Here is a 16,767-nt window from a genome sequence, read left to right as displayed (position 1 = left end):
CCAGTGTGGCCATAATGGTTACAAGTCTCTCTTATGGGATGGAAATAAGGATTATGATAACTGTTTGCTTCTCTCCCTCACATCCACTTGGCTTTCCTTTCTGTCCTGTCCTTCCTCTTTTCTCTCCACCACACTGTAGGAAGTTGGGGGTCTTTCAGCTAAGTACATGTACATGCATGAACAATGGGCTCCACCTGGCTACATGCAATGACACTCTGGGCTGTCGTGAAGTCCTCAAGTCTGCCTTCATCTTCACTCTCAGTAAAGGAAGTACACAGTACAAATGCTAGAAGTTTCTGAGTATAATAGCTGTGTGTGTGTGGGGGGGGGGCAATCCTGGGGCTTGAACTCAGGGCCTGAGTGCTGTCCCTGAGCTTATTTTGCTCAAGGATAGCACCCTGCCATTTGAGCTACAGCTACACTTTTGGTTTTATGGTCGTTAATTTGAAAATAAAGTCTCACAGGCTTTCCTGCCTGGCTATCTTTAAACTGCAATCCTCAGATCTCAGCCTCCTCTTACCTAGGATTATAGTCGTGAGCCATGGATGCCTTGGAAAGGATACTCTTTTTTTGAATATAGGCAAGTATCTAGGTAATTTCAACTTGAACAGGTAACTTCTCAGTTGTCTCTATGTTATTTCATAGTATCTTCCTCTCTCACCACTTAACTTCCAGAATCTGGTTAAGGAAAATACTTGCATAGTATTTCCTTATCTTTATAAGAAAAATATTAATCAGTATACACTGAATATTTACATCCATAGTTGATTAAATATGGTGATGGAGCACTTTTATAAAGGACCCTCATGCATCTAGCCAGGAATGTAAGATTCTCTTATAACCTGCTTTAAAGAAAAACCAACGAAAATGTGAAACCCAAATTATACTTTTTTCTGGTTCATTCAAATGACATTAACAATATGAATTCTTCATTTCTCAGAACCAGGAAACCAATTCCAAATTAGAAACAAATGAGCATTATATATTTAGTGGCAGACATGCAATCAACACGAGACAAAACATACACGTGGAAATTGAAGTCAAGAAGGTTGACATGATATATCAAAGGACACATTGTGATAATGCAAGTACCAGAAATCAAGTCTGGTAAATTGTGTTGGAGAAGCTTTTTCCAAGAAACAAGATACAATATTGTTTCCATTTCTCCACCTTATATGTTAATTAATATCTCTGAAAATGGGTAAAATAATTTAAAAATGACCTAAGGGATTATTTTGATAAAATGTACATGAGTCAATCAATACCTTTAATACTTGAATTCTATTTGTGTCTCCGAAATTCCTTCTAGTTCCTTTCCCTTGTCCCACTCCATACCATCCTTTTTTCCTCATACAATATTTTAAGATTACAAGCATATCTATTCCACAAGAAATAACATTACTTCCAAGTTCCTAGACTTCCCCCCAAATGGTCATTTCTTCTTCTCTAACTCAGTTGCACGTTTCTAAGGTAGTATTTTAATCTTGACATCATATATAATTTAAAAATAATGAATTCATCTGGCACCAGTGATTCATGACTGTAATCCTAGCTACTCAGGAGGCTGAGATCTGAAGACTGTGGTACAAAGCCAGCCCAGGCAAGAAAGTGCCTATGAGATTCTTATTTACAATTAATCACCAAGAAACCTAAAAATGGAGCTGTTGCTCAAGTGGTAGAACACTATCTTTGAGTTAAAAAAAAAAGCTACTCAGGGAGGGGCAGAGAGTGTGGCCTAGTGGTAGAGTGCTCGCCTAGCATATCTGAAGCCCTGGGTTTGATTCCTTGGTACCACAAACCCAGAAAAAGCCAGAAGTGGTGCTATGGCTCAAGTGGCAGAGTGCTGGCCACAAGGAAGCCCAAGGATAGTGCCCAGGCCTTGAGGTCAAACCCCAGGACAGGTAAAAAATAAAATAATGTTTTAAAAAAGCTCAGGGACAGTGCCCAAGCCTAGCACACACACACAAAAATTCAAGCTCAAGGACTGGTACAAAAAAATAGCTCAAACATATCTATCTTTACAACTTCATTCCTTTCCACTTCATTTGTGCAACTATTATAAGTGCAATCTTCAATTCCAGATGTACATGTACACCATTGGTTCAGTTCTCATCTCTCAATTCATTAAATGTTTTCCTTATTCACATCTCTTTGTCTACTTTATATTCCATAGTCTACAATCTCAATAATGGAATTGCTGATGCTCCTGGCCTCCTGCTTCTCAAACTGATATGGCTAAACCCAATAAGCTCACTTTTCACACTTTTCAATTTCTCTCTCTCTCTCTCTCTCTCTCTCTCTCTCTCTCTCTCTCTCTCTCTCTCTCTCTCTCTCTCTCTCTCTCTCTCATATTGTTTGGATCTAATATCCACATATCAAGGAGACCATGTGCCTATTGTTCCTTTGTTCTTGGCTTATCTCACTCAATGTTATTTGCTCTAGTTTCATCCAGTGAATGCCATAATTTTATCTTGTCTGATTGGCTATGTAGAATTCCATTGTACCGCATTTTTGTATCCATTCATCTGTAACAGAGCATCTGGGTTGTTTCCACCACTTGGCTATTGTGAATAGCACAGTGATGAACCTGGCTGAGCAGGTGTCCTTATCATATCCTGAGTTATGATGTTCAGGATAGATGCCCAGGAGTGGTTATGACTGGGCCATAGGGAAGGTCTATTTTCAGTTTTTCAGGAATCTCCAAACTGTCTTCCAGAGAAGTTGTACTAGTTTACATTCCCATCAGCATTTCAGTAGGGTTCCTCTTTCTCCACATCCCCACCAGCATTTTTTGTCTGAGTTCAGAATATTGGCCATTCTGATTGGGGTAAGATGGTATCTTAGGGTTGTTTTTATTTGAGTTTCCTTTATGACCATGGATAATGAGCATTTTCTCATATGTTTATTTGCCATTTTAACCTCTTCCTCTGATAAGTCTTTCTTTAGTTCCCTGTTAGCCCTGTTAGCGATTGGTTTGTTGGGTTTGGGAGGAATTTGTTTCTTATGTTCCCTGTAAATATAGGATATTAAGCATTTGTCTCATGTATTGTTGGTAAATATCTTTTCACTCTTGGTTCCTTTTGGGGTTTGCATGGGACCTTGATTATTTATAAATTTCATGATTTGTCTTTGTGATTTCCGCATGGGGCTTCAGGGCTTGCTATTAGTTCTGTCTGTTGATGGTTATTAGGTGGCGGTCTTTAAATGGTTTTGGGCTAGTGGTTCTCCTTGGCTATCTGTGCATAGCATGGTTCTCAGCTCAATAGTGAAATTGTTATTGTTTCCCTAGCTGGTAGCAAGATCCAGTTGTGGATGTGCACTTTTGGTATTTCTGGAGTCAGGTGGAGTGTACAGCTTGTTTCCAACATGGGCACACTGCCTTTCGCTGGCACACCCACTGGTCCCCAGCAGTGGCACAGTTGTCTGTGTGTACATCTGGGTTTCAACTAGATAGCACAGCTGTTGCTGGCTTGTTCACCAGGCTCCCAGGAGCAGGGCCCACCTGTGGATGTGCTTCATGCATGTCACCAGCACTCTACCACCAGGCCATGCTCCCAGCCCCCGAGATATTCATTTTTCTTTTGCCAATCTTGGGCTTAGGCTCAGGGCCTTAGCACTGTCATTGGACTTTTTCAAGTCTAGAGCTCTACTACTTGAGCCTCAGCACCACTTTCAGCTTTTTTTCTATGTATGTGGTACAGAGAACTCGAACTTGGGTCTTCCTGCATGCTAGGCAAGCACTCTACCACTAGGCCAAACTCCCGGCTCAGGGGTTATTCATTTTGATATATCCAAACATACATATGATATACTTTGATCAGACTTATCTCATAAATCCCTCTCCCTCATCCAGCCTCTTCTTTACCCAAGATTATCTCAATAATTTTCATTATTTTATTTATATATGTACAGAAAGTAAGTTTATAGTTTTTAGCCTCTTGTGAAGTTTTATGGATTTTTAAATTAATTTTGTGATTCATATTTCCTATTTCTTTGGCAACTGTTATTCGAATCATGGGATTGTATTGTGTGTATACATTGCTTTCAATAATGTAGCCATTTAGCAATGTTAAGTCAACTGAGCAATGAACCTGTGAGATCTCTAACTTTTAATGACTTTCTCAATTTCCTTGTGTTTTATAATTTTATAAAACTATAAAGGCATTTTGTGGTTTTCATTAAACAGATCTGTTAAGTCACAGGTAAGGATTGTCAGCAGTTCATTCTTCTTTACAGGTTTTGTAAATGGAATCATTTCCTGATTTCTTTTTAGCAAGTTAACGAGATGTATTTGTAAGCTGCTTGAATTCTTATGTTACCTTTACACCAACACATTTTGCCAAGGAAATTCAGGTTATCTTTCTATTTGGAAGACAGTAGCTATTGCAGAGCTAGTGGTAAAAGTGGGTAGAATTGGAGATTATTTTTGTACTGTTTCCATAATTGTTATTGGAAAATTTTATGGGAATTTCATTCAGTGTGGATATTGCACTCAGTACTACAGCCATTTCTGCAATACTAAGTCAGTTGATCCATAAACATTGGAAGTCTCTCCATCTTCTAACAACATCCTCACTTTCTTTGTGTGGAGAAAATGATTCCCCCCCCTCCTACATAGGTTTATTTGTCAGGATTTCACTCTTCCTTGAAGGCTTTTGTGAGTGAGATTGTCTTTTTCAGCAAATTAATTCTTTGTTGGTTATCTGTTAAGAGTTGTATGCTAGATTTGCACTCTGATGTATTGCTGACATTTGTGTTTTTAAGTGAGGACTAAAAATGGGGAGGGGATGGGTCTTTTATACATAGAATCACGCCATCTGAAGACAGGCCTAACATGATTTCTTCCTTTCCTGTCGTATAACTTTCAACTCTTTCTCCTGCAAGTTGATCTTAGGTCAGTATCCCCCAAGCCAAAGCCGCTCCTTCTATGTCTATTCGTCCTACTCCTTGGTGACATCATCAGCCATTGTCTAGCAGGATTGTGGGCTAAGGAGAGACGGCATGTCCTCCTTGGTAAGGGCACTAGCTGTTGCCAGGCGTGGTTGAAGTGGGTGTGGTTGGGGACTGTCATAGCTTGCCCTCTGGGCGTGGTGGTGTCACCAGCCATTGTCCAGCAATGTGACGTGGAGCGGCCATGGCTCGGCTCACAGTCGCCCCCTGATGACGTAGACGAAGATTCAAGCTGTTCCCATCAGCCCCCGGGGCTGCCCTTTGGCCCCGGAAGCCAGTTCGGGCAAGGGAGCCACGAAAGTGAGTGCGTCGTGCTCACGTCCCTGAGAGAGGAGCTATGGGCGCGCTGGGCAGCCGAATCCGGTGGCTTTGGGCGCGTAACGCGCCAGATGAACCCGGGGCCCCGAGAGAAGAACAGGCGGCAGAAGCGGCAGTGGTACAAGAGGAGAGAGAAAGTGAAGCGGGCCCCGTCGCCACCAGTCATGGCGGCCGCAAGCGGAAGGCCTGTCCCGGAAGCCCGAGCGGAAGATCGCCTCGCCGGAAGTATGCGAAGGCCAAAGGCGAGACCGTTTACAACGCGCTGTTCCTGAGAGGTGAGGGCAGTGACATACAGATCAGGGCACTTGGACTGGAGTGGAACTTGCACAGGGCCTATCTGTGCCAGTCAGGGTACTTTGCTAGCATGTTCAGCGGTGCCTGGCGGGAGTCCAGCATGGACACTATAGACATGCAGATGCCGGACGAGAACATTAATCCCGAGTCCCTGCAGGACGTTTTGGGCTCCTTGTACCAGGGTGTCGCAGTCATCCCGCCTAACCGCGTCATTTCCATCTTGGCCACGGCCAGCATGCTGCAGTTGGATGATCTAATTCATCAGTGTGAAGAGGTCATGAGGGAGACACTCGGCGCCACGACTGTGTGCAGCTACTACTACTCTGCTGAGAACTACGGTCTCCAGAATCTCAGGGCCATTTGCCGTCAGTGGCTGTTGGATAACCTGTTGATCCAGCGTAGTACTGAACTATTGCTAGAAATCCCTGTGGAGCTGATGGTAGAGCTCATTTCCTGTTCGGAGCTCTTGGTGATTGGAGTGGAGATAGACGTATACAATATGCTGAAAAGGTGGATGTTCTTACAGCTGCATCCCACATGGGTGGGTCCCCAAAGATCATTGCAGACTGATGTTGACTTGTGGGTCGCTACGTGGAGGACAGAGTCTTCAGGAGCCTCCTGTTTCCTAGACACCGAGGAAGGCAGAACCTTCGTGCCAGTGTTCCAGCAGCTTCGGCTTGCCTACATAATCTCTGAGCTGTCTTCTGCACAAGTCATTGAGCAGGATGCACTGATCCCCGCCACATGGGTGGCCCACATGTACAAAGAGCAGTGGCTGATACTCCTCCAGGCTCAGCAGACCAGGGATCCTAGGACTGGTGAAATCCGATTACCCGAAATAGAGGGGCACAGCATGCGATGTGGAAGCCTGCTCCGCAGAGATGAGCAATGCGTCTGGAGGTGGGCTGGTTTTGGCTTTGCCTGGGACCTGGTGGTGTGCTACACCAACCGGCGCATTGTATTTCGTCGCAGTGCATTAAACGATAGCGGTGGATTTGGGGTCAGCCTACTCTGGCAGAGAAAAGTTGCATTCCGTCTGCGCCTTGTCTGCTTGGACAGGGCTGGAAGAGTCATTTTCAGAAAGAACACAGGATATAGAGTGCTTTGCCTGAAAACGAATGAAGAACTAGAGGTAGTGAACCTAGAAAACCAAGATTTGGTCTTCCCCATATATGTGTCATGTAACTTCTTGTACATCCCTGGAGAGAGCGGCCCTGCCCAGAGGGAAGACTCCTGAAACAGAACAGGGAACTGAGCAGGTCTTTCCTGGATTCCTGGGCTTTCAAGTATGTTCAAGACTCTACCTGCCTCTTTGAGACCAGCTGCATTTATCCACCTTTGATGATCCACTCTGTCTGAAGCTTTGTTGCAATATAGCCTGTACAGTTCAAGAGTGTCTACAGAGGTGGAGGGACCAGAAGCATAGTTTTAAAGCTCACCAGACACCTCCAAAATGCAATTGAGCTGTTAATGATTTCCACCTATCAACCTGTGTATCACCGCTTAGAAGACAGACACTAACTGATGAAAGATAAATTGTGAGCTTATGTTAAAGGTTCTACTACTCTTACTGAAAATACTTTTTAAAAAAACTTCATGCATTTCCTGTAGTATTTCGAAGTGAATGTTGATGGTATAATTTGATTTTGTGCATTTTGATTTTTCAGTTGACCTTTTCCTTAATTTCTCATTTTAATGTCTCCCTGCCTCATGCATTCCCACTACCATCCTTACCACCATGTATCCACCATTTCTCCATTTTTCCTCATTTTCTGCCACTGAGTACAGTACTTAATTTTCTTCTAAACCAAATAGGTAATATTTACATTTATGGGTCTTTTTGCCCAATATTATTTTTGTTGTAACTTTGTTTCATTTGTATTTAACTCCCAGGTAGGTGGTATAGTGGTTGAAAATAGTTTTATTTTATGAGTTTTTTTTCCTCTCAGGCATTTAGTCATGAGTTATCTATGTAAAATGAAGCCAACTGATGCTCTTTTTCTCTGTAGATATATTTGATGTTCAATTGTATATAGGGGATAGGATTGCAACTTAGTGTAGAAGATTGGCCTAGTATATGCAATGCCATGGGTTTCCTTTACATTACTGAAAAAATATTTTTTTCATATATTTTTATTGTAATTAATAGAAGGGTTACATGATATTTGCCAGATAGATGGTGCATTAATTCCCATACATTGATACCCTTTCACATGTCTTGGTCCCCATTTCCCTTCCCCCCAAAAAATATTTTTTTGAATACAGTTTTAAGTAGATTATATTTGCTCCTCCTGTTTATTTATATTTTAATGTAATATTTTTGTCAGGGTGATGTACAGAGGGGTTAGTTACATACTTATGGCAATGAGTACATTTCTTTTTGGACATTGTTATTAAAGAACAGAACTGGCACCCTTCCCTTTGGAATATAATGGCTTTCTCAGGGATTACAGTATGAAGTACTTCACATTGTTGTGTTGGAGAGATGTTTCAGTCTGGTAATCCACAATGTAAATTGGAAGATGTTTAATTCCAAAATGGAGAGACACACTAGTCAGGATTAGAATAGGTTAGTTTGAAATTACTTGTATCCCAGATGATGCACTTGTTTTTATTTCATTGACTATTGTGGCTATGGAATGTTAAATGACTGACAACTCTGTTTAGAGTGCTACAAATCTGAAATATATACTTTGGAAAAATGTAAAAATCTTTTATGTTAGTTGAAAATAATACACTTTATGAACATTTCCTTAGGTGAAACTGTTACTTTTCTTACATGTTCATACTTATTTTCCCAATTAAATGGCACCCTTTGATGTTCAGCAAATTATATTTTGAGTTTTCATGTATTTTTTTCCTCCTTACACAATTTGAAAGTCTTTTCTACAAAGTGAAAAGCAGATGTATGGTTTCTACCATCCCTTTCTGTTTTGCTCATTGTTGGTTATTTTTACTGTGCATAATTTTTGATGCAATGCTGTTAAATATTGCGAACTCTTTTGTAAATGAAATGTGTTATGTTGAAAGTTGCAAACAGCTGTTGTTGTAATTGTTGCAAACAAAAATGTGTTGTTGCAAACAAAAATGTGTTTTTTCTGGTTCCCATGCCGGGGTAGACATAGGATGAGGTAGCTTTGAGGAGAGTGTGGAGGCAGTGTCTGTGGCATCCATATCCGGCAGAGCAGTCATCCAGAGCGGTTTTTCAGGATAGGTTGGTGTCCTGGGCCATACTGGTGAGGTCACAAAGGTGGAGGCAGGAATCAGGTTAGCTGGCTGCGACTGGCTGCGGTGTCGCCGAGAGGCCATTTTGTGGTAGCAGGAACTTATAGATTGCCTGCTCTTGAAACTTGAGAGTTAGCAGTTATGCAAAGAAGGGGAATCATGTGCTGTCCTAGAGGGTGGAAGGGTTCGGGGCTTATCCCAGAGGTGGCCTTACTTTATGTCACAAACCACAACCATGCTTTCCAATCAAGCAGCAGGCACCATCTCAGCCAGGTGTGGTCCTAAGACCAGGAGGTGAGCACTGGGCCACGAGTTAGGCCTCCTTTTCTACAGCATAGGTTTCCATTTTCCTGATGTGACGTGCTCACATCTCCCCCTTATTTAGCAGGTGCTTGCCTTACTTGAGAATGTGCCTGTCTTAGGTTGTCCCCCTCTGGGGATCTTACCCGTCACTGACTGTCACCCTAGATCTTCAGGCAATTCACCTGCAGGGTTGGCAGACCCAAATGGAGATTTTAAGTAGGGGAGATGGCTAATGTCCACAAAGGAAACCCTTCTATCCTCTGGTCTACACCTGTACATCCTGGTGAGGGCTGGGGCCAACCTCATAGGGTTCCCAGTCCATGTCTCATTATAATGGCACACATGAATCAAACCCTCGCCCCATTGTTAACAGAGGGGCTGGCTCTTGCCAGGTGTTCAGACAAGGGGCAGGGGGGTTGGGTGAGGTAGCATGGTACCCTAATGCTTATAAGCAGGGGAAAATCCTTTAGATTTGAAATTTAAAAGTTCAATGTAAATAAAGCATCAACAAGCTTACCTTGAGGCCTAATGCCTTAGGTACCTGTATCCCCCCATTTTAATTTGTTTTTTAAGGGGGCCTATGGCCAAGAGTAGGCTAGCTAAAGTCCCAGGAGTGGAATCTGGGCAAAGATCCATTTTCTGTAACTTCTTCAAGCTGACTCAGGGGCATTGTCTCTATACTTGGCCAGGGATTCTAAAAGATTAGCCTATTTTACAGATTGATAGGCACACAGCGTGAGGTTCACAAGCTTCTTTCCTGAATTTGTGGCTGGTGTCAACCCAAAAGCTGCTCAGTTAGGGCTTAGAGCAAAATTAGGATTGTAAACTACCCATAATTTTTGACAACCTTAGGTTTTAACTACCCACTATTACACTGACAAGTTCCTGCCCAGTAACACAGGCATTAGTAAGGGATACTTACAAACTATACTCTAAGCATAATCTTACCTGGAACTTGGTAAGGGCCACATTTACATCTGAAAAGGATCTGCTGTTCTTTTCTGTGTGCCCACTGAAAACTTACAAACAATCTTACAAGGGCTAGCTGCTAGAGACTGTTAAAAACAACGTTTTGTTAGCCCTAATTTTCCTTTTTGCTCTTTCAAAAACGCTTTATGCCAATTTAATACATTTTAGGGGGCAAGTTTAAGAAATACTAATCACATTATCCACTTTACCATCAGATTTCCAGTCTGCAAGGGAGAGGCAGGATGAAGCCCTGTCCTTTCTAAAAAACAGATAGGCAAGGTTTTTGAAACTGATAAATTCGCATTTAAATTTCTGATACTTATTTTCAAATTTAAACTCAAGGAAATAAATTCCAAGTTCCCTGATGCCTTTTTGCTAAACAGAATGGAATGTTTACAATGTAAACAGTTCTATGCATTACAATACTAGATTTTAAAGTAGTTTCTCTTTAAAACAATATAATAATCCCATGAGTTATTTGACTTTGCTTGGAGTTTAGACTTAGATTTAACCAACTACCCCTTTTTTGTATGTTAGTTTCAAGTATAAACTTGTATACGTGTATACAAGTATAATCTCTAACATGTTCACTCACACGCATTCACATATTCACACTCAAACATCTAAAAGTGCGCAAAATTAATATTGGCCATTCATTTTCTGAAGTTTTCAAGAGATTCAAATAGATAACAAAAATGCACGCGCGTGCGCGCGCGCGCGCGCGCACACACACACACACACACACACACACACACACACACCACAAAGATCCATATTTAGGACTGGTACCCAATTTCAAAGACAAAACAGGACAAGAGAAAAAACCCAAGGAAAAACATAACATGGACAAGACAGAGAAGCAGAGACTTTTAAGTAACCCCCAAACTTTTGATGGCATGCCTGGCTTTAAACTATCAGAGTGACAGAAAAGATCATGGGGCCCTGAACTCAGGGGGCGCCTCCCCAGTGGAGATCTCCATTCCCTGGTAGCCGACCAGCAGAGGCCATTCTCAAGCAAGAGGGAAAATAAAACAACAAGAAAATTGGGCTGGGTAAGATACACAACACAAAAACATGAACTCAGATGAATATTCTCACAGAACAGCTTATTTAGATTTAGACATGTCTTGCCGGTGGGACTTGAACCCACAGGTCCTCTCAGACTGTGCCCTGTTATCGACAAGAACCCTAGAAGGGGTCAAGGCATCCCTTGACCGTCCTCTGTTTTAGGCCCCAGTGCACTTTTTGAGCTTGAAATCAATCAGAGATGGATAAATTTGCTGGCCCATGCCTTTATCTACAGGGGCGGGTTGGCAAGTGTCAGTGGTCCGTCCCTTATCTACGGGTGCCACAGCCATCGTGGGTGAGGCCGTGCCTTTATTTACTAGGGCAGCGCAGCATTCTTCCAAGGGGGGCCCTGGTTTTGGAGACCGGCGCCAGAGCCCAAGGTGGCTGAACTCCGGAGGCAACTCAGAATGGCGGCCATGATGGGGAAGAAATTCTGACCCTGCTGGGCTACCCTTTCCCATGTGGACTCATCCCGTATCCTTCCTGCAATCCCCCACAGGCAGAGAGACAGAACAGTTCCATTAAATTGCTCAAGCTTTCGATCAGAAAAGTGAAGGTGCCTGCTCTCCAAGATCCCTTTCCACATAATTGCTTGAAGAGGTCCACTTACCGCTAGTCGTGCCCCACATCTGGGCGCTGGTTGCTGGGGTCCTTCTAGGATGTCCAGGAGGTGGGTAAGATGGTGGCAGAGCCCACGAATAATCCTGGGAACACAGACTCCAGAGACCAGACTCTCAGTGCAGATCTAACTTTATTTTACAAAACGTGCTCGCTAAATACAGATTGAGCGGCCGCCGCCATGTCATCAAATAGGGATGTCCCTGAATGCAACCATCAGCCAATGGTGTCCTGAGACACGCCCCACTTGCTCCAGGCGGGAGGGGCCAGGTGCCCTCTGGGTCCTGACTGCTTGCATCACTGAGTGTGTACATGCTAAAGCACAGGTGGCAAGCAGCAGGGATCCTATAGCTATCCCACAAGCACCTGTTTGAACGTAATCTTTCTGATTTCTTTTTTTTAGCATAGCCCCTCAGTTCTATGAGACAATCTCCTTGTTAATCTTTTGTTAACATAAAGGCTTGCTAAGGAAGTGATGAAAGTATAAAGCAGGAAGATGTTGGAGTCAGTTGGCAAGACTAGGGGCACATGTTTTTGGACTGGGCCTGAGAGGACTCTGGCTTGCTGGTTGTTTCTGCTCCTGCCTTTCCACAGCCACACCTGTGGAAAGTCAGTGCTCCTACAGCAGGTGGCGCCTGGTTCACTGGGAATCTGATGTCCTGTGTCACAGGCAGAAAAAGAATGGATGGAAAATGGACTCTAAAAAAACCCCAAATTACTTGACATGTTTGAATCAGTGCTAGAGGGAAGAGATTGTGAATTACGTTTACAGATTCCAATATTTGCATTTTTTTGTTTTTTGAATAAAAAGTTATTTTTTTTCTTTTAAAAAAGTTCTTGCTGGGGGCCGGGAATTTGGCCTAGTGGTTAAAGTGCTTGCCTAGAATGCATGAAGACCCGGGTTTGATTCCTTGGTACCACATACATAGAAAAAAGGCGGAAGTGGTGCTGAGGCTCAAGTGGTAGAGCTCTAGCCTTGAGAAAGTCCAAGGACAGTGCTCAGGCCCTGAGCTCAAACCCAGGACTGGCAAAAAAAAAAGTTCTTGCTGGGTGTAGTGGCTCACGCCTGTAATCCTAGCTACTCAGGAGGCTCAGATCTGAGGATCACAGTTCAAAACACCCTGGGCACTAAAGATTGTGAGACTCATATCTCCAATCAATCACTAGACAATGGGAAATGGGGTTGTGGCTCAAGGGGTAGGGCAGTAGCCTTGCCTTGAGCTGAAGATCTCAGGGACAGCACCCAGGCCCAGAGTTCACGCCCCATAACCCCCCCCCCCCCCCCACACACACATAAAAGTCTTTTCCAAGACTTTGCAAAAATCATTTTAAATGAAGTAAGCCAGACCCAAAGGGGTTAAAGTTATGTTCATTAGGTAGTGGATACATTACTTCTCAAAAATTGATACCCCATCTCATGTTTTTGTCTCCCTTTCCCTCTCCCCACCCCTCCCAATCATCTTATTTTCCCCCTTCCCTTCCCTATTTCAAATAAATAAATAAATATATACAGTGTATGAGGTAACAAAATCAGATACGGTAACCACATGAGTTTAACCATAAGGGAAAAAAAAGAGAAAAGAAATAACTTCACATAGTACATTAAGAACATCAATCACAAAGATAAAGCTCTTGTTTCCATATCCTAGAGTTTATTTTGCTAGTCTCATCCTATATGGCCATATGTGATCCTCTCCTAGGAGAATCCTAGATGTGTACTAATTATTACAAAATGAGGGAATCCATGGAGCCTATGTTCCTTTGGATCTGAATTACTTCAGTATGACTTTTTCCAAGCTTTTCCATTTCCTTACAGATGGGGTGATATCATTCTTCCTGATAGCAGCATAGAATTCCATTGTGTGTAAGTACCCCTTGTTCTTTAGCCATTCATCTACTGAGAAAATCTGGGTTGGTCCCATGTCTTAGCTATGGTAAATAATGCTGTAATGAACATCGTTTTGCTCATAGCTTTAGTATGCCCTTGTTTCTGGACATTTGGGTAAATGCTAAGGAGTGGGATTGCTGGGTCATAGGGGAGCTCTATGTTTAGTCTCTTGAGAATTGCCATACTGAGAAGCAAGGCTTTTTATCTATATTATTTCTATCAGGAAGAGAAGGTAATCCACTAATCCAGCATCTCAAAGAACCTTTTATCCTCGAGGAGTAAGATTACAAGGAGACTAAGTCTGTAATTATTAAAAGCCAGTCAGCTAACCAACAAACTGAGCAACTAACTACCACCAATAACAACAAAAACTAGCAGTCATTTATGGTAGTTACTGAAGAGCTATATTGTAAATTGCAGAGTGATCTAGCATTTGTCTCTGGTTTGGAAAAGTTACAAATGTTCCTTCTTTTTATCTCATATTATTTTGCTGTCAAAACAATTGCCTAAAATTTGTGTTTGATGAGAGTATCATTTCTTAGTGTACAGTGAAAATACCATGTTACAGCTGTGAGGGTAGTTTTTTTTTTCTTTTGTTTGGACGATCCTGGGGCTTGAACTCAAGTCCTGTGGGCTATCCCTGAGACTTTCTGTTCTCAAGGTTAACACTCTACCACTTCAGCCACAGCATCACTTCTTGCCTTTTCTGTTTATGTGGTACTGAGTAATTGAACCCAGGGCTTCATGCATACTAAGCAAGTACTCTACCACCAAGGCATACTCCCAGCCCAGCTGTGAGTTTATGAACACTTTAAACAATACTGAGACTTTACAATGAATAGAAGGCCAGTTTCTGGATTAATTGAAAATTAATTAACAAAACAACTCTTGATACAGAAATATTTACCCATGATATGATAAATTTTTACTATTGCTGAGGTTTTCCTGATGAGGAACTTAGAGAATATATTCTGTCATTGAGCATGGATCAATCTTTCCTACTCCTTTTTGTTGTAGGATGCATTATTAAATGCTCTGATATAACATTGTCTGGGCAATAGCATTTAAGACTGATGAAGGCACAGTGACTAACTGAAATATAAGTCATTTAAAAAAGTAGAATACAGGGGCCTGGAGTTTGGCCTAGTGGTAGAGTGCTTGCCTAGCATACACTGGCAAGACCTGGGTTCGATTCCTCGGTACCACATACATAGAAACGCTGGAAGTGGTGCTGTGGCTCAAGTGGTAGAGCACTAGCCTTGAAGAAAGCCCAAGGACAGTGCTTAGGCTCTGAGTTCATATAGGATGGGCAAAAAAAGAAGGCATAGTCAGTTCCATCATGTCAGTAAATCTAGATACTCGAAAGGCTGAGATCTGAGGATCAGGGTTCCAAGTCAGCGCAGGCAGGAAAAGTTCCAATTAATCACCAAAAGGCCAGAAGGGGAGCTGTGGCTCAAGTGGCAGGGCAGTGGCCTTGAGAAAAAAAACACTCAGGGATAGTGCATAACACACACACACACACACACACACACACACACACACACACATACACACACACATGCACATAAGCAAGCAGAATAATTATCTTAAAGTTAAGGGCTCTGATTATAGAGCTAAGTCAATAAAACCCACCAGGTCAGTTTTAATGAGCTAGGTGACTTTTGCTACATTGATAAATTTGGGTCTTCCTTGTCTGTTTTGATTACCCTTTATGTGGAAATTGCAAATCACATAGCATTTTTGTATATGAATTTTGGCAGTATGGCCATTTTCACTGTGTGGCTTTTTTTCTACCCATGAGCACGGGATGTCTTCCCATTTCCTGTGATCCACTTTATAGTTTTATAGTTTTCATCAAATAATTCCTTTACATCTTTGGTTAATTCCTAAATTTTTTATTCTTTTAGGGGCTATTGCAGATGGGATCATTTTCTTAATTTCACCTTCTGTTTGTGTATTGTTGGCGTACAAGAAGGCTATTGACTTTTGCAGGTTAATTTTGTATCTTGCCACTTTGCTAAAGTGGTTTATTAATTCTAGGAGTTTGGGAGTGGAGTTTATTGTGTTGTTCAAGTATAAGATCATGTCATCTGTGAATAGGGATAGTTTAATTTCTTCTTTCCCTATGTGGATCCCTTTGATGTCTTTCTCTTGCCTTATTGCTCTGGCTAAGGATTCCAGCACTATATTAAAGAGAAGTGGAGAGAAGGGGCATCCCTGTCTAGTTCCTGATTTTAAGGTAAATGGTTCTAGTCTTTCTCCATTTAGTATGATACTGCCTGTAGATTTGTCATACATGGCTTTAATTATTTATTTTTTTAAAAGAATTCATTAACATTGATTTTTACATCATATTTTAAATGACAAGTTTAACATACAAGTGTTCAAGGAGGGAATCTCTATTTACAATCACTGGGACTTAGTATTTAGAACTTAATCACAATTAGGCTAAGGGTTTGTATGTCATAGAAGCATATTAATTTATGAAATAAAACATTATGGGCTTTAATAGTATGATGCTAAATGAAAGGACCTCTGGGATATAGAAACAAAAGCCATATAATGAGTGATTGTTGTCCTTAACGTACTATGTTATCTCTCATCTCTTTTGCTATCCCTTGATTATCTCATATTGTTACAGTATCTTACTTTGTTATCTGATATATTGGATATATTTGTATTTGGTTATTTGAAATTGGATAGGGAAGGGCGGAAAACAGGATGAGGGGTGGCGGGAGGGAAATGGGGACAAGACATGAGAAAGGGTATCAATGTATGTGAATTAATGTACCTTCTATCTGGCAAATATAATGTAACTCTTCTATTAAGTACAATACAAAATATATGGAAAAAAATAAAATGTCAAAAAAAGTTAAAAAACATTATGGGCTTTAATTACTTTAAGGAATGTACCTCCTATTCCCATTTTTACTAGTGCTTTCAACATGAATGGATGTTGTATTTTGTCAAATGCCTTCTCCGCATCCAGAGAAATTATCATATGATTCTTATCCTTAGCTCTATTGATATGATGTATTACATTAATTGATTTGCGAATGTTAAACCAGTCTCGCATCTGTGTTATGCAGCCTACTTGACTGTAGTGTATAATTTTTAAAATTTATTTCTCGATT

The 16,767-nt window shown here is 41.6% G+C and overlaps 1 protein-coding gene across 1 annotated transcript; it reads left to right on the top strand.

Annotated features, from left to right (window-relative positions):
- Positions 1-5,632: 5,632 nt before the first annotated feature.
- LOC150041009 (germ cell-less protein-like 1) lies at positions 5,633-6,799 on the top strand. The gene has a single exon (XM_090327113.1). The coding sequence runs from the start codon at positions 5,633-5,635 to the stop codon at positions 6,797-6,799; it is 1,167 nt and encodes a 388-aa protein (XP_090183239.1).
- The last annotated feature ends 9,968 nt before the right edge of the window (positions 6,800-16,767 follow it).

Source organism: Megascapheus bottae, chromosome X (assembly GCF_031878675.1).
Source record: "Megascapheus bottae isolate mThoBot1 chromosome X, mThoBot2.hap1, whole genome shotgun sequence".
Lineage (NCBI taxonomy): Eukaryota > Metazoa > Chordata > Mammalia > Rodentia > Geomyidae > Megascapheus > Megascapheus bottae.
Note: the sequence above shows the minus strand (reverse complement) of the source record. Positions and strands in the feature narration are given on the sequence as shown.